Raw genomic sequence first — 22,542 nt, forward strand, 5'->3', positions numbered from 1 at the left:
TTTTAAACAACAGATCTTTTGATGACATTTTTGATGCCTGGAGATTTCTGCAACTTAAATCAGTTTCAAAAATTACAGTTGATAAAAAGTCAGTGGAAACCCTATGCAACTCTACTGAGAAACGAAGCAGAGCTTCAGTATGCAGAACGGAAGCACAATCCTCGCTGTATCAGACCCAAGTGATCAGACAAGACCATCAGAACAAGAAGCCAGTGAAATAACACAACTGCAATTATATGCTTAGGAACAAGTGTATTGAGTAGAAACAAGGGGAGGATTGAACAGCATCAGTGGTTTACTAACAAAGTACACAGTCAAAAGTCATCCTTGCGACTACCCTTCTGTGCTTTGTAGATATGAACATCCTTACTGGAATCATAGTGGACCTCATATACAGAGAAACGGCCTCTCAGCATCTTCAAGAATTTGTGATCCCGTTCATACCGGATACGACAGGAAAGAAGAATCACAGTTTTCTCTGAGCACAGGTGCTCCAGGGTCTGAAGCAGTTCTGCAAAAGTTTCTTCCAGATAAACGATGTCTGCACCCAGGATGAAGTCAAATGCTCCTGGAGGGAAATTACCCAGGTCTTTTCCCCAAGTCAGTTCCTTCACCACAGCTCTCGGATGTAGTTCAGAAGGTAAGTTAGCCTGTACGTTTGACTCCAGGAACTCCAGTGCTGCCGCCCTGTCTGTGATGGTAACGCGAGCACCTACGTGGAACAGGAGACTATGTCTCAGACAAATAATCGATGTCCATAAATACAGCATTTGGAATAAGTCAAGCAGGCTCCTTAGTTCCTGTTAAACATTAACAACTCCCCTGAGCTGCCTGATTAAAAACAAACAAAAGAACAAAACAAGCAAAAAGTCCACTATCTACATACATCCTACCCTTCAACCGTCACTTAAGAATATAAAGTGTACTCCACATGAAGATTGTTAGGTAGGGAACAAAAAGTGTTTTCTGGAGCTTTTTCTTCATGAAAGTAAAGGAGTTACTTTCTGCCTTTCCATAGGTGACAACAGAGTAAGTTACAGGGATTGTTACAATTAACCTGCTCCAATTCTGTATTTGTTCCGTGGGAGAGAGGCAGCTAGAGAGCCTTTCACAGATCAGACAAAAGTTATGCCTGTGTGACTTTGCATGTCATGATTGTATTTTGTCAAACTGCTTTGTTTTTATTATTTCAATAGGCACCTTCCACAGCCACAAGAGCTTTGAATTAGAAAGTTAACCTGGGACAGTTAGCACAAACTTAACACAGCACCCAGTCCCCGCTTCCGCCACAGACAGATCACAGGCAAATCACTTCATTTCTCCAGACCTTGGTTCCCCTGTCTGCAAGATAAGCTAACAAGGTTTACACAAGCTCAGAGAGTGGCTTCTGTCTGTAGCTTTATCTGTGCTGCATACAATGACAAGTGGAAGAACAGCACTTGCTCCTTGGGGGAGAATAGCTGCAGAACTGAATGCAGCTGAGCTGAGCACCATGGTAACAGGTATCAGCCTTAACAGGGTCCCACCATAAAGTAAACTGCAGTGGCACCATCGCTACAATAAATAACACAGCAGGCTCTGAAGTCTAACGGAAGGTGACTCAGACAGGCAACATGACAGTCCACACGTGTAGCTTTGGTGCTAGCTTCTATACCAGGCACGTAGATGTAAAAGTGCTAGTTTTACTACAGTTGTAAATTGCTTTAAACAAGCAAACAAAAAAGCCCTTACCTAATAATGTGGCCACTATTCCCAGCAATCCAGTTCCAGCTCCCAACTCAATCACAGACCGATCCCTGAGATCAATGCCTCCTATCTCCAGATAAGCACACAGGACAACAGCCTAAGCCAAAAGAAAACGGCAATTAAGCACAGGGCTCATTTCAGTCATACTGAACACAGGATTTCTGATTTACACTGAGAGAGAAGGTTATGGGAAAGGTCGGGCACTTCAGGTCTGCAGCAAGACCTGGTTCAGGCCTTCTCTGCCTCCTGTGTGCACATGTGGTCTTCTTATGAATTTTATGGAAGACCCTTACAGGCAGAAGGAAAAAAGAACCACAGAGGCTACAACTTGGATGTGGTAACACTGCTTCATGAATCCCCAAACATAAACAGGAGGCAGAAAGAGTTGCATTTGGAAAGAAAAAAATGGAGGGTATCAAACATTGGTGAATGAACACCATATTGCGAAAGTCCAGGGTAAGGTTTCATAGTATCTAACGTGGTATTTCAAAAGGTTTCTGCACAACGCTGGCATGTCATCAGGAAGGACATAGGGAGCGTAAAGTAAGAACACTTCAATCTGGTTGTATCTAATGTGTTATATTTTACAGAAATCTTGATAAGGCACTCTCTCCATAGCAAGTTCTGTCAAAGCTGATGTCTGTGCACCCTGTGTGCTGATTCATGTGAGGAGTTTACTAAAATTGCTATGCTTGTCCTTTAAAACTAGAGGTAAAAGTGCAATTTGTGTCTGGACAGAGACACAACCAACTGGGAAGCCCTTGGATTCCTACAGCGATACTGCGACCTGCAGCCTTGGGCTCACCACGAACCCCTCTGTTTTAGATGGTTCTTATCCCCAAGATAAAGTCTATCAGCAGTCCTTCTTGATGGCTTCAAGCAGCAGCATCCTTGCTGCACTCCAAAGGGCGTTAAGCAAACATCACGGGCCACTGTTAAGAAATGGGTGAGAGTTCCGTGAGTGATCCAGAATATTTCCTGTATTAGGCACTGGCCGTGCAGGGTTTAAGGTGGCCCGTTTCCCTTGCCATCCTCCAGGATCTCTTAAGAGGGGAAAAAAAAAAAAATAGGAAAAATGTCTTCCCTTAACAATTTGCCCAGAGAAGCTGTGGATGCCCCATCCCTGGAGGTGTTCAAGACCAGGCTGGATGGGGCTTTGAGCAACCTGCTCTAGTGAGAGGTGTCCCTGCTCGATGATCTTTAAGGTCTCTTCCAACCCGAACCATTCTACGATTCTATGATAATTCCGTATTAAATAACTCTCTGTGGTGATTCTGAAAGCCAGGGAAGCCATCGAGCACAGAAACATTCTGTGTGGCGTGAACACCTACCGCATCCCAGACCACGGCCGCCACCCCCAGCCGCCGCCAGTCCTGCCGGAGGCGGATGGTGCTGCCGGCGAAGCGGTACGTGGCCCAGGGGCTGTGCAGCTGCCGCGCTCCCCAGCCGCCTCCCTCCTCGTAGGGCACCAAGGCCATCCCGCCGGCGGCCCACCGCCTCCCGATCCGCTGGCGCAGCCCCGGCCGTCCCGGCTCTCCGCCGCCTCCTCCTCGCTCCCCCTCGGCCCGCCCTGCCCGCCGCCGGGACCAGGGCCCTCTCCGCACCGCGCCGCTGCCCGAGGCCGAGCCGAGGGTCGGGGAAGGCCGCGGGACGCCGCCGCCGGGAAAGGCCCGGCTTCTCCCCTGGGCCTGAACCCGGGCTCGGCCCCTCGCCGCCCGGCCCGCCCGCTACTCACGCGTCGCAGGCCCGGGGCCGCGGCGAAGAGGGCGGTCCGGCCCCCAGCGCCGCCGCCTGGAGCGGGTGCGGCCTCCCAGGGCCGCCGCCCGGCTAGGGAACGGCGGTGGGGCCGGCGGCGTTCAGCGGCCTCCCGCGGTCAGGCCGGGGGGCCGATCAAATCCCGGGTAATGAGGGATGAGGCGGGGGCTGGAAGGTCTCCAGAGCGCTCCTGCCCCTCAGCCAGGGCGGGAGAGAAGGGGCCGCTGGCTGGGTCAGAGCTGTGCTCGCGCCCGGCCCTGGGAGGTCCTCATGGCATCCCCGGGGGGAACAGCGTGGCACTGCTTCCTGCAGGAGGCTGAGGCCGGGGGGCCTTCTGGCATTTTCAGACCTACGTTGCCAGGCAAACAGGTATGAGGTGCCAGACGCCCTGTGGGACATTGTCTGCTGTCCCCACGGCCTCACTGTGGCTCCAGCTCACGGCTTTTGTTTCAGAGGTTTTTGAGAGTCGGTGCGAAGGAAAGGTGTTTGTCCAGCCCACCAGCCGCCTCCTCCATTCCCAGCACAGTGAACATTGTCCCTGGAAGTGCTCATCACCAGCCTGGAAGCAATCCCTCAATAACGGGGTAACCGTCACACTTCTTGTGCATCTGGGTCAGAGCACTGACCAAGGCCAAAGCTGCTCTCAGGCGGTGGAGCGGGGGTAACGCTCCTGCGGAGTTGTTCATGGGCTTCTCTTCACCTTTGGCTCTGTTTAATCTCGTTTGGCAAAACAACACAGTGCGCCTCTCCTTTGTGTGTCTCCTTCTCCAGCTACTTGAACTTTCTCCAAAGACTGCTAAAGGCCACAGGAGGGCCTTTCTGCCTGCCTGGAGGTGCTGCTCCAGGTACTCCACCAAAGGCACAGAACCTCCAGCCGTGCTCCTCAGCCCCTACAAGGGGGCAGGCCTCCTGTGTGAAGGACCACACAGATGAGGGAGCAGGGCAGGAGAGCAGCATGCCTTCCCTGCACCCCTCTCCAGTGGCTGTGTGGGTCAGCAGCTCCCAGTGTCACCTCCGATGGGGCGAGGCCGGCCCTCAAAGTTGGGGAGTGTAACCAGCTCCAGAAAACATCCCTGCTCTTTCCCACAGGGAGCAGCGAATCTGGCTGGCAGATGAGAACAAATGTGGTTACATCTGAAAGCTGTTGATTTCAACAGAGTGGCTCAAGATTCATGAAAGCCTTTGTGGAGGAGCATTACAGGCTGCACAGGGGTAGCAGAAACTTGTTTTTAGGGTTCTGCTACTGTAGGGGAATGGAAATCAGAATTTCACTTGCCCCAAACCAGTTCATACTTGTCTTATGGCAACTTAGACTTCTCCTCATAAACATGCCAGAGCAGGTGCGATGATTCAGCTTATTGTGGTTTTATGTCCTAAAGTGCTGGTCCCTTGCCACTACTCCTGTTTTTGAGAGTTTGAAACTGCTTGTGCTATTATCTCTATTATTTTTTTAATTATTTATATAGGCAGTGTGGGAAAAGCAATGAGAGCGATTACACTTGAAATGAGAAATCTGCTTGGATGAGTTTTTGAATCTCTTACGCTGTGCCTAAACTACACCATCAGACAAACGAAGGGGAAACTCCCAAATGGCACAAAGCTTTTGCCTCCACCTCCAGCAGCACGCGCCAGCCCTGGGATCTCCAGCCGAGAAGATGTGGAGGAGTGGAGCAAGGGCTCCAGCACTCTCAACTGTCTCCTCTCCTCCCCCTAGAACGTTTTTCTTCCCAGTATTCTTCTTCAGTATTTTGTAAGACCTAGGGTCTGGCAAAATAGCAACGAGAGTGAAAGAAGGCTATATGTGAAAATTTATACATTGGTTTTCAGGGATGATAATGCAATGACTGCTTTTATCCCAAGAACATGTTTTTGTAAGTCAGATATCCCTGACTATCTCTGAAGCCCAACAGGTTCGCTACCAATCCTGCTCCGCTTCCCAGAACTATTTCACCTTCCTTGCTAATGTTGCTTTGGCCCTGACTTCTGTGAGTCTTATACAGGAGATAGCAATTACTTTCCAGGTCATAACTGGATAGTGAAGCTTTTAAAAGGGAAGCAAGCCCACTAGAAGTTCAGTAAGGGCCCTGATTCCCCATATTCATCCTAAGCCTATATTTACCTGCTTTTCCCATCTCCAAATCCATTTTCTAAGAAGGTACAGTACCCAAGTATTATAATGACAGAGAAAGAGGCTTAGTTTGTTCCACCCATCCTGACAGTAAAAGGGTAAGGAAAATGCAACAACAAAGAATTATAACGAAAACAGTTGCCCGGAACTGAAATGCTTTTTCTCCCAGCGGGGTAGGAGCTTAGCACAACAATAAAGTTGCAAGAACATAACATGGTTCAGCTTTTAAACCCTGCAGAAGCCTACAAGGGCACCTAAGCTGCAGATAAACTTGCAAAGTAGGGAGTAGCTGATTTAGAGTAAGCAAGAATGAGTTAAAGAAACACCAATTCAAGTCCATTCTTATCTTATTCAGCTCCTTGATAAAGCAAAGGCATAATGTGTCCAATTATAAGTAAATCCTGCTACCCTGGATGCAGGTAAGCTACTTGGGGTTATTAAGAAAAAGTGTTTAAGAGCAATGGTCCTTGTAATACTCAGAAGATCAAAGAATCAAGTAAATGAGACAGAAATGAGAGCAAATTATTTTGAAGCTATACTAATATATCTCCCTTTCTGAAATCTTCTGTTTCCTGCTTAATATTTAAAATCCTCTCTTAGAAATGAGTATGACGGTTCTTGTGATAGTTCTGCAGCCGCTGCGTGTACCGCATGGCTGCGCATGGATTTTGGAGCCATCCATGAGGTGGGGAAAATACTGCATCCCTCACGCAGTCTCTGGTTACCAAGGCAAAGGCAGGTATAAATAGAAACAATCTGATTTTTTTTTTTTTTCAAACACTATCTAGAAATCTGTGTTGTTGATAACCCTCCGACAGCAACGCCTTATTCCAAATGGTTCTGTTCTACATTTTTGTAGAAACTTCTGGTCGTACACATTTAATCCTTTCCTCTCTAAATAAATAGCAGCTACTTCTGGTTGTCAATCCACTGAAGTACAAAAGCTGTCTTTGAAGTAAAGTTTGGACAAATATCTATTTTGCTAAGAGCTTTCATCAACCAAACAAACAGGAGCTAACACAAAGCTTGGAGAAAAACCCAGAAAAGAAAGCAGTCTTTCTCCCTAAATATCACCATAAGTGGCCATTCAAATGACTAGCAGTGAAAGGATTTAACAATTTTTACATTTTCACCTTCACCGGTAGCTTCCAGATTCTCCACACCAGTGAGATAAATGGGACTTAAAAGATTAATTTGGCTATGACAGTTTGCAGTTGCGGAATCAAGACAGCCTCAGCTTGAACTGAACCGATGGGCTGAATTAAAAATAAAAACTTAAGTTTCTGCAGAAACCGACAGGTTATGAGTAGACCTTACAACTTGCTGCTTCAGCAAGATCCTTGCAAACAAAAAAGTTAAATATTGAAGTAAATGTATGGTCTGATCTAGCGTGTCATTTCCTTTACATGCAGAGTTACATTAAACAATGGAAGTAATGATAAAAAATATGAAGATGTATAATTTCGTAAGTGCTTGAGCTGAAACGCAGGAAGTTTCTGGAGCCCCTGAAGAGGGAATAGTTCCCGTCAGTAACATTACATTCACGCCTTCAACCTCACATCTTGATAAACTGTCATACATAATCACCACATTTATTAAAATGTCTTGTTACAGAAAGATCACTTAGCTTTTAGTGGAATTATGTGACTGATCTCTCAAAGGCCATGCAGGTCTGAAAGCTGACGTTATTCTGAAGTTTTAATTAAGGAACAAAAAGCAAAATGAGTAAGCTCTTCACAAGCAGCCACTGCAGCTCCAGCTGCACTTCGTTTGCTGGAAACCTCCTCCACTTATCACTGCACTTTCAGATGTTCACAGACCTACAGCCTTATCCGTGTCTCCAGTCAATGGACTTCCAAGCCATGAGATGCCACATGCCGGGTCTTGTGAGAGGAGAGTCCCTAAGCCACCGGAGCACGACTGACACGTAAGTGGGCATCAGTGTGCACACGGGTAGATACTGGAAAGGGCTGCTCCAGCAGTGCTCTGGTGAGCGTGGGGCTGTGGCAGGGAAACTGTGGTGCAGTGCTGTGATTTCCCTCCTCCACCAGCAACTTCTGTTGTACTCGTTGGAGCTGGTTGATGGTTGTAGGCCAGGGTAACATGACTGTCTGGCGCGTGGGATACTGGGGCAGGGGAAAATGCTTCAAAACCCACCCTTTTATGGAGTCTGAGGATGGAGTTAGAGGCTTAATGTTAGGTGGCCAAATTTCTGATGTGCTCAATAGGTGCAGTGTTACATAATTGGAGAGGAAAATACAGCGCAAGAAATGCACTCTATTAATTTAAAACTAGTTAACAACAACTGATTTTAAAAAATTTTAAAACAATTATTTGGACAGGCAGACAACAGCCATAGCATTCATATAGATGCAAGAGCTCTGCCTCAGTGCAAAGATTACTCTTTTAAAACCAAGCAGAATCCAAGTTTACAAAAAATCATAGAATCATAGAATGGTTTGGGTTGGAAGGGACCTTAAAGATCATCGAGTTCCATGGGCAGGGACACCTCCCACTAGACCAGGTTGCTCACAGCCCCATCCAGCCTGATCTTGAACACTTCCAGGGATGGGGCATCCACAACTTCTCTGGGCAACCTGTTCCAGTGCCTCACTGCCCTCACAGTAAAGAATTTTTCCTAATATCTAATCTAAATCTCCCCTCTTTCAGTTTAAAACCGTTACCCCTCGTCCTATTGCTACAGTTCCTGATAAAGAGTCCCTCCCCACCTCTCCTGTAGGCCCCCTTCAGGTGCTGGAAGGCCATTATAAGGTCTCCCCGGAGCCTTCTCTTCTCCAGGTTGAACAGCCCCAACTATCTCAGCCTGTCTTCATAGGAGAGATGCTCCAGCCCTCTGATCATCTTCGTGGCCCTCCTCTGGACCCGTTCAACAGGTCCACGTCCTTCCAGAGCTGGATGCAGTACTCCAGGTGGGGTCTCACAAGAGTGGAGTAGAGGGGCAGAATCACCTCCCTCAACCTGCTGGCCATGCTTCTTTTGATGCAGTTGGCTTTCTGGGCTGTGAGCACACATTGCCGGCTCATGTTGAGCTTCTTGTCTGCCAGCACCCCCAAGTCCTTCTCCTCAGGGCTGCTCTCCAGCCATTCTCCACCCAACCTGTATTTGTGCCTGGGATTGCTGTGACCCATGTGCAGGACCTTGCACTTGGCTTGATTGAACTTCATGAGGTTTGCACGGGCCCACCTCTCAAGCCTGTCCAGGTCCCTCTGGATGGCATCGCTTCCCTCCAGTGTGTTGACCATGCCACACAGCTTGGTGTCGTCAGCAAACTTGCTGAGGATGCGTTCACTCAATCCCCCTGTCCATGTCTCCGACAAAGATGTTAAACAGCACTGGTCCCAGTACTGACCCCTGAGGAACGCCACTTGTCACTGGCTTCCACTTTGACATTGAGCCATTGACCGCAACCCTTTGAGTGTGGCCATCTAGCCAGTTCCTTATCCACCGAGCGGTCCATGCATCAAATCCGTGTCTCCAATTTAGAGACCGGGATGTCATGCGGGACAGCATCAAATGCTTTGCGTAAGTCCAGGTAGATGACGTCTGTTGCTGTCCCCTTATCTACCAATGCTGTAGCACCATCGTAGATGGCCACCAAATTTGTCAGGCATGACTTGCCCTTTGTGAAGCCATGTTGGCTGTCATTGATCACCTCCTTATTTTCCACATGCCTTAGCAGAGATTCCAGGAGGATCTGCTCCATGATCTTGCTGGGCACAGAGGTGAGACTGACTGGCTTGTAGTTCCCTGGGTCTTCCTTTTTTCCCTTTTTGAAAATGGGGGTTATGTTTCCCCTTTTCCAGTCTGCAGGAACTTCACCAGACTGCCACAACTTTTCAAATATAATGGAAGGCAGCTTAGCAACTTCATCTGCCAGCTCACTCAGGAACCATGGATGGATTTCATCAGGTCCCATGGATTTATGTACCTTCAGGTTCCTTAGATGGTCTCAAACCCGATGTTCTCCTGTAGTGGGCGGTTATTCATTCTCATAACCCCTGTTTTTGCCTTCTGCAACTTGGGAGGTGTGGTTAGAGCCCTTGCCAGGGAAGACCGAAGCGAAAAAGTCATTCAGTAACTCAGCCTTTTCCATATCCCAGGTAATTAGGTCTCCTTCTGGAGAGGGCCCATATCTTCCCTAGCCTTGCCTTTATCTCTGACATACTTACAGAAGTTTTTTTTGTTGTCCTTCATGTCCCTGGCCAGATTTAATTCTATCTGGACTTTAGCTTGCCTAATCTGGTTCCTGGCCACTCAGACAGTTTCTCTGTATTTCTCCCAGTGGAATGTGGGGCGTTTAGTGTTATTTCTAATGGTATTGTTTCTCTCCTCTACTCCTTAGAATACAATGGAGAAGAAAGAAGAGTCTAGTCTAAGCATTTTCAGGTACCTTAAAGCTAATAGGAAGTGCTCCTCAGAGCCTCCCCCCAGGCTTTGGTGGCCCAGGGTTTGAATTAAACCTTTAGAAGTTTGCCCTAAACAAACTTGCTGCAGGGCTTATGCATGCAATTTGACTTTTCTGAATGAAGTCATGTATCCATGTTAATGTTTGTGTTAAAATACTGGAAAGCATTTTCCTTTTCCTCATAGGAAATTTATATCCATGACCTGCAGTAACAGCTATTTCCAACACCTGATACATCAAAATAGTCGTTCTGCCAGCCCTCTGCCCAAGAGCGCACGAAGTACAGCTTTGCAGGCCTCGGTCTTTCTTGGCAGCAGCATCACACCTCGAATACGCTTCTCAGGTGTTAAGTCTCCATTAGCGCTACCTTAGCCTTTGAAAACTGCAAAGCTAGTTTTATTTTCTCAAGACAGAATGAAGGTAGAGAAAAAGAGAAACTAAGTTAAAGACATGTTAACTCTTCTATGTTTGTGCTGTTGGTATCCCTGCAGCCATCCAGATGCTTGCATGCAAGACAAGAAGCCTCTGCATTGCCTGTAATGACATCTTATATTGCTGCAGAGACAAAAGGACGGATTTAATCAATGACACCAGCACTGCAGTCTGTCCTGATGCTATGAAACACAGGCTCCCGGCCCCGGTTTGCATGTATTCACCACTAGCCAAGGGTAGTACAGAAGATGTTTTAAAAGTGTGAAAATTCAGGGCTACTGAATATCCACCCCATGTGTTCTGAACAACCTTGCTGGCTACTTTCTTCCATTAAAACATTGGAAATTTCTATTTCCTTAACTACCGTTTTGCTTCAGGTTTTTTCCCTTAAATGGCCATAGTCTTATGTTACTTGTCAGCTTCAAAAGACAATCATGCATGCAATATTTTTGTCCTGTCAGCTGGTAGTGGATTTCAAAACAGGATGCCTATTTTTCCCCCCATTATTTGCAACAGTGAGACACAGAAGTCTGAGCTTTTGTTTTCAGTTGGTTATACAGGTTCAACCTGGTGATTCATTCTTCCTGCAGCCACGTTTCCAGGAAAAGACAAAGTCCTGGCTCTTCTCCAAGTTATCCATAGACTGCTTGAGAGTAAGATCAGAAAGCACTCCTCCCACAGCTGGGACACTTTCTAAGAAGCAAGAAATTGAACAAAACACAACACGAGCTGGTGTTATCGCCCTGCAGACAAGCAAGGAGGCAAATGGCCTTGGAAAGGCATGTACAGTACTGAGTCAAGGTGAAGACAGCAGCAGAATTTACAGGATTTAAGATTCTTGGCCCTGTGAAGCACAACTGAGCATTTGCAAGGAGCCATTCTCCATTTCTGGGACTGATGGTGACTGAGAAGCTGGATGGCTTACGGAAAATCCTTTAATTTTGGGAGACTCTCACCTTCTTGTTGCAATTAGTGTGGGCAAGAATATACCCTTGGATTTGGGAATTTTTCAAGAGTTGTTATTCAGATAGGAACTGGTAACTATGGTTTCAGACGTCTCCTCTCAGGGATACTGCTGCTAACAGATGAAGGGAAGCCTGGTTTTGCATCACGAAACAAGGGACTACAAGGTTGTGTGGTTATGAATGCAAGCACTAAGCTTTCAGAGAGGGAGTTAAATAAAAACATGCACAAATCTACCTACAAGTAACCATTGCGGGAAATGTAAAGACTTGTCTGAGAAGTGGAGTTCCTTTGAACACAAACAGACAGTGGCTCGTGTATGGGGCAAATGCGCCAAGTAAAGAGACAGAATTACCTTCCCCTGTGAGCCCACAAGCCAAAACACAGCTGGTAGCACTAATATTAGTCCTGTCAAGCCTGGCAGTCTTCATTTATTATGCACCCTGCAAACAACTATACATATAGTTAATCTTATATCTCAGAAGCTGCATTCAGTAGTTGGCAGGATATGTTCCTCGCTGATATAGATCCTTTGACCTCATTAGACTCACATCAGGAGTGAGTCTGGTCCTTTGTATTTCAGAATAAATCATAGGTCTTTTTCATCTCTGCATCTCGGGAATATAGGTTGCTCCTCCTTCGGCTGTCACCATGATCTGATTTAGGTTTTGTTTCAGAATCCCGCCTGGCCTTCCTTAAAGGCTGTGTAGAGTTCTCCTGGCAATTACAGCAACTTCCCCAGAGGGCTTAAATTAGGATTCGTTTCCTACATTTTGCAAAGTCGCTTTCCCTTTTCTGAAAATTAAGGCAAACATAACCTCTCCCTACCACACGTTATTAAAAGTTAAACATGAGCCATCACTTGGGGGAGGAATGAAGACCTGTATAACACTATAACAAACTTGCTCTCTTTAGGGAATAATGACATTAAGTGTCAAATTTATAAGCTCCCATCCGCGCTGGCATTAACACCCACTGGAATCCATTCGGGAGTCAGTACCCTTGAGCTATTACTTTGTAGGTTACATTTAGGTCATATTTTCTTTGTAAACACAAATGCAAGAGAATTACTTTTTATCTTCATAAAAGCAAGATTCCATTTTGAAAAAAGAAAAAAAAAAGTCAAAGCTACAATGCCAGAACAAGTCAAAAACTGCTCCACTCTGTTCCCCAGGAGAAAGATGCAGTATGCTTTTGAGGAACAGACCTAGGGACCCGACTGAAGTTACTCCTACCCTTGGTTTCCAGAGAGGTGCATCCCACCCCTGGCAGCTGTAGGGCCGCTGTCCCTGCCCCGACCACATCTCTCCATTTTCTGGGGGCTGCAAATCCCCTCTCTGCCTGCTGCAGCTCGGCTGGGTGGCACCTTGTAAGAAAACCTGCTATAACACACTCGCCAGGAAACGTTTGCCTTCACATTAAGGCATGGCTGCCTTGGTAGGGAATAGCTGCCAGGTGGCAGGGGATGCTCTCCCCGAGCTGAGCCGGGCACGGCACCCAGCGCAGTGGCAACATCACCCTGCTCTGTGCTCAGAGGCTGGCCAGCATGCGGAGGGGGGGCATATTTTTATGTGCCAACTTTCAGGACAGCACTGAGAGCTGGTCCTTTTTCAACATAGCAAGTCACTGAAACCTGTTAGGCATGCAACTGAAACAAGAGAGAGAATTAGAAAACCCAGAACGCCTTCATTTGAGGATCACACCTGCCTAAAATTCAGGGCTTCGGTCTGTGCCCTCCTTGCCTGAATGATCCTGGCTGAACGCAGCACCCAGGCAGCGTTCAAATGAAAATAAACGTAATCCTTAAGAGGTTAATTGAGCATGAGTGCTCAGCGCTAATCCAAACTACAAATACCGCATGCATTTAAAGCTGAGCAATAAACTGTTTTCTCATCCCATAAGAAAAAGCTTTCACCATTTTAAGAAGTGTTTGCCCCGTGCAGAGGATGACACAAGTTCTTTCTGATTTGTTTGAATTTTGTCTGCAAACATGCAGGTTGGAGCCCCATTCAGAATAGGCTGTAGCTCGTGATCAGGCTTCTTCCTAAGTGTCTGCCTCTGGCTTGAAGTGAGGAGGCAAATGCACCCGTGAATCCCATTCCCATCAACTTGCAAGTCTCTCTTTCATGGCAGTTTTCACCCAGTACACCTTGAAAGTGGGCCGAGGTGCAGAAACGGCACGCTGCCATCGGTGGGACTGGCGCTTGCCTGTATCACCCTCAGCTCCTACCCAGGAAGAGCTGAGATTCTCCCCCATTACCTGGGACATAATTATTGCTATTCTGCAATAGGACTTATTATTCTTTATGGGCCAGCCCTGTAATCAGGAGAGCTCAATAAAACTGACCCCCACTCCTTGCACTATCATCTGCACTGTGAATTGCCTCAGCCACAGCTCTGGTGAACCAGCACAGCCCTGGAACCAGGCGTGTGTGTGTGTGTGTGTAACACTGCAACTAAAGGGAAATGCTTCAAGCAGGGTGGGAAAACAATTCAGTCCAACGCATTATGTAAAAGCACAGTACTTGGTGCCTGTGAGTGACGGGGGAGTTCCTGCCCACTGGGTGTCCTGCTCGGAGAGACAGGGCAGCGACTGAAGGTCCCATGGCACAGACCTCTCTTCCCCAAGTGGGAGGAAAAGGGGCTGAATCTCAACGGTTCATAGTAAGCTATTTTCAGCTTATGCTTTTGTTATTGCCAAGATCTGCCATCCAAAATGCCTACTTATCATGCAAAATGTGGAACTAGGTATGTGCTGCCCATTGTACACCAAAGTAATTGATTTTTTTATAATGGAAACTGTCTGATGATTCACTGGGGTAAATCAAGCAAAACAGTAGAAAGACAAGATGGAAAATAGGGAGAGAACCAGGACCGGTAATAAATCATGATAGATGGTATTCAGTATATTGCTATAACAGTAAGTCAATAGAGTGCTAAGCTGCATAAATAAAAGATAATGTGTTTCATCTCTGCAGGGTGTTGCTCAGGCTGTACCTATTAAAAGGATTGCCTGGTTCTGCAGAAAATGCACACAGCAACAGGTTTTGTCATATTGTCCTGATAAATCAGATCTGTATTAAGATTTTAAGAGTTACTTTGCCAAAATGGAGGGGGAAATGAATATTGCTCATTACTGCAGCTACAGGGAAACGTGCACAGATATGGAAAAATACTCTTTACTGGTGTACTGAGGTATGTGGAAGCGGAAGCTTAAATTCTCCTGGAATGACGGGGAGGTGGGACATTTTGCTGTTTCTGTGATTTCCAGGGATTAAAGTCAGCTTCCTCTTGCTTAAGACTTACATGAATAAGGCTACACAGGGAAACAGACTGCTGATTTCTTTCCTCCCTCTGCATTTTTGTATAAATCCTGATCCTCTACAGCAGCGCCAGCGCGGGGGAAGAACAGCTCTCGTCTCTTCCCCTTTGCAGCATTACACACCGAGAACAAGTATGAGGCCCATGGGAAACTTCAACCTCTGGGAGGGAGAGGAACCAAAACCTTCACACCCAAATAGCAGTGAGACACGTCACATACTCCAGCCACTCTGAGTTCCCAGCATTTTTCATCTATCGGGTCAAGTATGTGAGGTTTTGTGTTGCCCTCGACGGCCAGGTCCTGGCACTCAGCTGCCTGGTGAGCCACTCTTGCTCACTTCTTCTTCACCCTTGAACAAGGATTTTCCACCGCCTAAAACCGCAGCTTTGGCAAAGGGTTCCCTGAGGCTGCTCCAAAGCCCAGACTTAGCAGAGGTCCCAGCTTGCTATGGTTGTACCTCCCTCCACCAAAGCTGGGCAGCCCCCTCACCCGTGCTGGCGTGGTTACAAGGAATGAGACGGACACAGAACCGGACACTCATCACCATGGCTGTCTGGCTGAGATGCGCAGATTTGCCTTGTGATTCCTAGCACCGCTCCGGATGGAGCAGGCTCACCTCCCACGGATTTGAGCTGCTGGATGGGGCCCGGCAGCGCAGCAGGAGTGCAGCTTGCTCAGCCACTGCCACTTTTTAAAACAGTCAGCCAAGTGCAAACAAGTCAAGGTATTGCTTTTCTGGTGTAAGAGGGTAAATTATGCCAGTTTTAATATTAAATAGAGCAGATGCAAGCCAGCTCTTATTCTTGCTGTAGAATTAATTACTTCACTAAACCGCACCAACCCTCCAGCTTTCTTCTCTCCCCCCCCCCGCATCCTCACCAAAAATCAGTCGGTGCAACGCCAGAGGGAAGAAAACAGCAACTCCTGAATGGTTGTTTTGTGTGAAGCCCCTTTTTTTCCCTCCCTGACTCAGGCGAGTCTCTCGTTGCCCCCGACAGCTGAGTCCCGGTCTTCCTGAGACCTGGGAGTAGGACCCGCCGTCCTGCAGCTTTCCAAGCAGAGCACAGAGGCGATGGAGGGATGTCGGGCTGAAGCGGTTCAAAAAGTGCTGAAAGCAAATCTTCTCCAAGGCCCTTGTGTAATCCACGGCGAGGTCAGGTTTCTCCGGAGTAACAAGGCTTTACAAACTGTCAGTAGCGTGTAGAGAGGCTTAGCCAACACAGCTTACAGAACTTGCCGGCAACTGAAAAAGTATAATTCATCAGTCTGAGGGAATAATACTCATATAAGACTATATCACTTAGTTCCTCCCTTTATTGTGCCTGGGATTAAGTTGTACGGGTTCTAGAAACGCAGCACCTACGACTTCCTCTCTACAAAGAAGCTAGGCATGGTTTTGTCTGAAAACTCGGCATCTGCAATCACATGGGAGAGCCAATGTTAGGATTTGTCCTGCAAAAACCCTGAGCCTGCCTGTCTCTGGAAAAACTGCCAGCACGATAGTGGCATTTTGTAATACTTTGTGTGTTCCTAAGACTTTTGCAGAGCCATTCTTCTTATCAGGGGCCAGAGTTAAATTTTTGTAGTGATAGTGAGGTGATCTTCTGCAGAATGACGTACGTTTGTGTTTATCAGGGCCTCCGAGGGTATCTCCCCCTCTAATCCATCTTCCCTGGAGTGCATCTGAGCATTCCAGCCCTCTGAGAAGCTCTCCGGTAGCTGGGGCTCGCCAAGCCGAAACTGCCGGAGGCTCTCACCCCAGCCCAAGAGCAGCCCCTGGGAGCCCCAGCGCCATCTGCAACCTCGCCTCCCCCGGCCGCCCGGGCGGGTGAAGCGCAGAGCAGCAAATCCGACACCCTAAGCCAGCAGCGAGATGCAGCATCACCTGGCCTTGAGGGGCTCCACCGAGAAGTCACCGGGAGCCGACCCCAGAGCTCCCCACCGGCAGCTGCGGCCCCTCGAAGCCTGGGCACCCGCGGGGACGGGCGGGCAGAACACCCCCGACCAACCGGGACGCCCTTAAAACCTTGAATAAAGGGGGGAAAAGGAGTCGGCGAGACCCGCAAACACCCTCCTAAACTTACGGGGGGGGGGCTCACACGGGAGGGGCTCCTTGCATCCCTCCCCGGGGCTGCTGAGCGGAGCCACCCCGGAGGCGGGATATCAACCGTACCGTTATTTATGTATTCTTTACTTATGCTATATTATTTATTATTTTATTACTATTAATTTTTTTTATTATTATTATTATTATCCTGCTGCGGCTGCAGCTGCTCCATGTGCGCGCCAGCGCGAGCCAGGCGCCCCCCGGGGGGCGTGTCCAGGGGGCGTGGCTCCGCGGGGGGGGCGTGGTCAATGGGGGAGAGCCGGCGCTGGCTGTGCGTGTGCGTGTGCGCGTGGAGAAGGCGAAGGGGGCCAGGCCCGGAAGGGTGCGGCGGCGGCCGCGTGACGAGCCCCGCGCCCGTTGGCGGAGCGGCGTCACGCGGCGCCCCGGCGGGAGGTGATTGGGTGGGAGCGAGGCGGGGCCGGGCCTCCCCCCACCCCCGCGCCCCGGCCTTCCCCCGCCCCTCCCCCGGCCCGGGGGAAGGTGGCCGCTCGCGCGAGGTCCGTTGCTCGCCCGCGCGCAGGAGGCGGCGGGGGGGGGGCTCGTGCGGCCGTTGGGGCGGGCGGGGGCCGCGCCCGGCCGGGGCGGAGGCGACGGTGATGCGGCGCTGAGGCCCGGCCCGCCCCGCCGTCCCTCCCTCCCTCCCTCCCTCAGCCCGGCGCCTCGGCTCCCCCTCCGTCCCCCTCCCCCGCCCCAGCCCGGGAGCCGCGTAGCCGGGGCCCGGCGGGGGAGCTCCGAGCTCCATGGGCAACACCGTCACCTGCTGCGTATCGCCGGACGCCAGCCCCAAGCTCAGCCGGGCCCGCGGCGGCGGGGCAGCGCCGGGGCCCGACCGCTGGGTGGACGCGTACCAGGCGGCGGCGGCGGGCGGCGGCTCGGGATCGGCGGAGGCCGAGTCGGGGGACTCGGATCCCGGTGGCGGCGGCGGCCCCCACCTCCAGCATATCAGCGACCGGGAGTTCCCGGATGGTGAGCGGCAGCGGGGGGCGAGCGGCGGGGAGCGCCGGGCACCGCATCCCCGCCCCGCCGGCGGCTGTGTCCCCGTGGTGCCCCCGCCCCGCTCCGCCGCCGGTGGGTGACCGGAGGGACCGGCGGCCCGGGGCGCGGCGCTTCGCCGCCCGCGGCGTACCCTTTGTCCCGGCGGCGGGGGCAGCCGGCGGTCCGGCGAGCCCCGCGGCGGGGACGGGAGGGGGGGTGGGGAGGACGGCCTGCCGGGGCCCGGCCCCGCGCCGCGCCCCAAGCAAAGTTCCCCGGGGCTGTCAGTGCTCTGACAGCGCCGGGCGTTTCTGCGGGCACGGCCGCCTTGCTGCCGCCGGACCGGGGACATCGGCTGCGGGCCCGGGACCTCTTCCCGAAGTACAAACCGCGCCCGCTTAACAAGTAACCGGCCAAGGGCGGAGGAGCGGCCGGTTCCCCCCCTGCCCGGGGGGTGCCCTGCCCTGGTCCCTGGCTGCCCCGCTGGAGAGGGTGGTCGGGGAACCCGAAAGAATAATTGCAGAGCGCCCGGCTGCTCCCGTTTGCGGTGGAAGTCTGGCTGCTCGTTTCTCCTTAACTATGGAGTCGTGACTCAGTCGTAATGTTCAGACAGTTCACAAAAGCTGCTGCGTTTCCAGTCTCTGTTGAACAGGAGGAAGGAAGAGGGTGTGTGGGGAATAAGGGAAGAATTACAAAGATTGTGTGTGTATGACATCATTGTGGCTGGACGTGGGTAATTTATAATCTAGCTATGCAGGGTGCTGGGTTATAACTGGACTCATTACACGGAGGTTCCTTGTCATGTAGCTCTCAGTGTTCCCAATGTGCTTTCCTTGAGCTCATGGGAAAGTATGTTTTTGCTGTTTGGATTCCTTCCAGTTATACCTGGAGCACTGGTGTCACACAGACTTGCTCTGTAATGCAGCTCCCCTTCAGACATGCCTAGGAAGAGCTTTTTTGCTGCAGTGAGTTACCGAGACAACATGTAACAGGTTAGGGGTGCTCCTGTCTGTCTGTATGTTCACGTGATACTGTAAGCATACAGCACAGTGTAATAGCTTGTGATATTCAAAACTTAGTTTAATTAACAAGCATCTTGCTATTCCTTTCCATAATTATAACCACACCTATATGAAATATATTCAGTTGAAAAAAGATAGCCTGTCTGACATCTTTAATGTATGATGCATACAATAACAATTATCACTTGCTCTATGTACTCATCTGAAACTTAAGAAAAAAATTTTGGCTATTGTAGGGAAGGTGACTGCAAAAGAGTGTGAGGAAACCTTCAGAAATGGAATTATTAGACTTGCATGGTTCTGCACAGCACCATATGGTGCAGCTGTTACAGAAACGAGATGGAACAGTCAGCCCCTTGGATCTCCTTTGAGACAGCTGTGCAATACAGCAGTAAGAGAAATTATATTTGCCACCTAGGAGAAATAAAACTTTATTTTTGTGAGAAGATATTACAGAAACGTCTCAACTCTCCCATACTCATTAAGAGAGGAGGAGCTAAACTCTCTAAAAGATTCTAATAAGCCAAGTAAAAATGCCCAAGCTAAATAAATCTGCTCAGGAGTAAGGGTTGTATTTGTTTGAATCTCTAGTATGTGATCCTGTCAGCAGTGGTAAGTAAGTAGACTTAATTGTGAATCCATCCCAATGTCAGAACTGGTCTTGAAGTAGAAGAAATTCAGAAAACTGAATTTTTTTCATTTGCAAATATGAATAAAAGTGTATAGTCCAAGAATAAGATATAGCTATTACAAATTTTACTTTTGTGGCTATGGAAACTTTAGTCTTGAGACAGGAGGTAGTCCTAAAATTAGAACTGCATAAGTCGTATATGTTTTAGGTGAATTTAAAGATCACTTTTACAGTGGTACCTGGGCTCAGATCTGCTATAAATGATAAATGATGTGTACAGTTTTTTGATTGATATAACTGTTTAGGGCTGCAAAAAGTATCAAAGTTTGATATCTTTATGAAAATACAATTCTGGATGGCCAATATTAGAAGTAAAAGTTCTTGTGTTCATTTCTTAACATTGTGAAGCGCTACCTGGGTAGGATTGGGGCAGTTAACTTCCAACTCTAACCATTCTATGATTCCCTAAGTTTGAAATTGAGTGTTATGAAACAGATGTTATAATGAAATTTTAAGTAATACTGTTTAACTTAAGACCTTCTATGAAAACAATAAATTTATAAATACAGTACTTGCATATACCAGATAGCTATGCTTATCCCTCTTAACTCTGGGATATGAAAGCATTCCCAAACCATGCAAGCAGCCTGCATGTTTCTGTACTGCTGAGTACCACAGAGCATTAGTTTGTTGCTCATTTGAGGGATAAATATTACTTCTGTAATTTATTAATGTGTAATATCATAAGTTAGTTAGGATGCCAACTTTGTCAATAACAGAAGGATGGGAAACTACTGACTGGCCTTTTCTTGAATGCATTGGCAGGGGGAAAAAAGAAAGCTGGAGGGAAAAAAAGTCAAGATCATCTTGGCTATTTTTGTTGCATGCTGCTCTGTTCGAGGAGTTTCTAAGAACACAGCTAAATATATCAGAAAACTAGCATCCAAATGTGATGGAGATACTTCATTCCTTAAATTTCTGTCTTTAAGTTGTTTATTGTTCTTAAGTCTGTCTTAATACTTTTACACTTGTTTTGCTAAAATTGTTTTGCTAAAATTGAATGTTTTGGTTCTATTGGGAATGCAGAAGTTACCAACTGAGCTTTGGACTTTTTGTTTTGTATTGTTTTGACTTGCGTTTTCCATAGCAAGTAGAATGTGGTCCTCGCAGGTCTATGCTCTTAAATGAGGATTATTCTGTAGCTTCTCCAGCACGCTACTTAACAGACACTGCTTTACAGTCAGCACTGCTTAGATTGTCTGTATCAGATCAGAATTAAACAAGAAAAATCTCACTTTCTTAAAATAGGGGTGTTATGAGGTGGTATTTATGTAAGAGAAAAAAGAAGTGGTAAATGGGATGGAGATAACACACACTGTTAATGTTAAATATCAAAAGCTAAAGCTGCTAGTTGACAGTTCAGCTAAGCATTAAGTGTTCCTTCTTCCAGCATGCAAACAATGGTCCAAAGCAGTTTGAATTGACCAAGGCGGCTTTCCTCTCCAGGTTTAGAAATAGCAGCTCTTTGATCTTAAATGTGCCATTTAGGCTGTGCCGATTACTGGCGGGTTTTGGGGTTTTATTTGGGTTTTGTGGTTTTTTTCCCCAAGTGAGAGTCTGATAATGTTTATTTTGGGCTTCTTTTTCCTGCGATTTTTTTCTGGTTATTGAGGGGAGAACTTCTTATGGCTGACATTTTCTTGCCAAATCCCTGTGTTTAAACGTAGATCTAATTTTTCATAAATTCTATGATCCTTGGATAAAACTAGAACAAGGCCTTGCTTGGCAGAGTTTTCTCATTTGTACTGGAAAACATTATCTCCCTCCGCCACTGCTGTTTGCTGAGCTCAGCAGTTTTGAGCAGAGGTTTGCCTGATTCACACGTACGTAGGGGAAGATTGTTGACCTACTGAACTGGTGGGACAAAATGACCTGGTATCTTCACATGAAGAACTGGGGGGTGGGTGGATGGAGAATAACAAGGGAAAAGACAATCGGGGATGAAAGGGAACAGCAAATGGTATCAAGAGAGGTGCTGAGTGGAATGTGGTCATCACACAGAGGTTAGATGGGAAAACAAACAGAAGGGGACTTAAAAGAGGAGAGTTAATAGAGAATGAAGTAAGTGAGATTTTCCTGAACAGGTTGAGACAGACTACTGCCTGGAATAACTCTTCAAGCACCTGTGAGCTTACTTTTCTTTTTTTTCAATAGCCCCCTGGCTTTCTAAAGGCTGTGCCATGCTGAAAGGGGCAAGCTTCACGTTGCTTGCATGCCGCAGTTATTAAACAGTGTTGAAGATGAACAGACACTTGAATATATTGATTGTCTGTGATCTGATTTCATTAACAGCTTGTCTATAAAACTTCTTGCAGAAGGTCTAAATATGGTTCATTTGTTCCTCTCTTATATAATGTCAGCTTACTTCAAGCATGTGGGTGGAGGGTTTTTTTTTCCTGTTTTTTTTTTTAAATGCTGGTTAAAATGTTAGTAAGTTAAATGAAAAAAAAAAAATGAATACTTTGATACAAGGAGTCAAGTTTTTGATGCCAGCAATTTTCAGCACAAGAAAAGCTTAACCATCTCATGTTGGTTTTCGTGCCTCTCTGACAATCTGTAGCTGCATAGGCTGACAAATACCATTGTCTAGTTAAACGAATGTGAAGTTTGGGGTGGAAACCAACTGATGCTCTGGTCCCTGTTCTGGTGTTCCCTCTCCTTTTTTTCTCGTATTTGCCAAGTTTTTCACCTAACTTACTCTCCTCTTTCTTTCCCCAGAACTCTCAATATCTCTTTACTATAACTGGCTAGGAATTCATTACAAAGGTATTTGTCACAGTTACAAATAGTATGTGATCTTGACAAATGTGGGAGAATAGACTCTCTACAAGCCTGAAACACCTTCCATGTTGTTGGCTTAAGATGCCTAATGTCGTGGCATTTAGAAAATTATCTGTAACGTGCCTGTAGTGGAAATGACTGAATCAGTGAGTTGATCAGAAACAATGATCAAATTGATCTACAACTTTGGGAATTGG

At 47.8% G+C, this 22,542-nt stretch overlaps 2 protein-coding genes across 3 annotated transcripts in view; one reads left to right on the forward strand and one right to left on the reverse strand.

Annotated features, from left to right (window-relative positions):
• Positions 1-314: 314 nt before the first annotated feature.
• On the reverse strand, positions 315-3,224 carry METTL21A (methyltransferase 21A, HSPA lysine). The gene is made up of 3 exons (XM_074145602.1): positions 3,078-3,224; positions 1,732-1,843; positions 315-712 (listed from the first exon to the last, which is right to left on the reverse strand). Exons 1-3 carry the CDS (start codon positions 3,222-3,224, stop codon positions 315-317), a joined length of 657 nt encoding a protein of 218 aa, XP_074001703.1.
• Positions 3,225-17,619: 14,395 nt separating this feature from the next.
• CCNYL1 (cyclin Y like 1) overlaps positions 17,620-22,542 on the forward strand; it is a 35,741-nt gene continuing 30,818 nt past the window's right edge. For both annotated transcript variants that reach the window (XM_074145138.1, XM_074145139.1), the window contains exon 1: positions 17,620-17,845. In XM_074145138.1, coding sequence (XP_074001239.1) covers positions 17,620-17,845 — 226 coding nt within the window. The remainder of the gene's footprint in view (positions 17,846-22,542) is intronic.

Source organism: Numenius arquata, chromosome 3, assembly GCF_964106895.1.
Source record: "Numenius arquata chromosome 3, bNumArq3.hap1.1, whole genome shotgun sequence".
Classification (NCBI taxonomy): domain Eukaryota; kingdom Metazoa; phylum Chordata; class Aves; order Charadriiformes; family Scolopacidae; genus Numenius; species Numenius arquata.

Bases quoted from the DNA above. Each gene is read 5' to 3' on its own strand.
- METTL21A (XM_074145602.1), bottom strand. From the start codon at position 3,224: ATGGCCTTGGTGCCCTACGAGGAGGGAGGCGGCTGGGGAGCGCGGCAG. The intron at 1,844-3,077 runs GTAGGTGTTCAC...CTTTTGGCTTAG, and splicing joins CGGCCGTGGTCTGGGATGCG to GCTGTTGTCCTGTGTGCTTA. The intron at 713-1,731 runs GTAAGGGCTTTT...TGTTCCACGTAG, and splicing joins AATAGTGGCCACATTATTAG to GTGCTCGCGTTACCATCACA.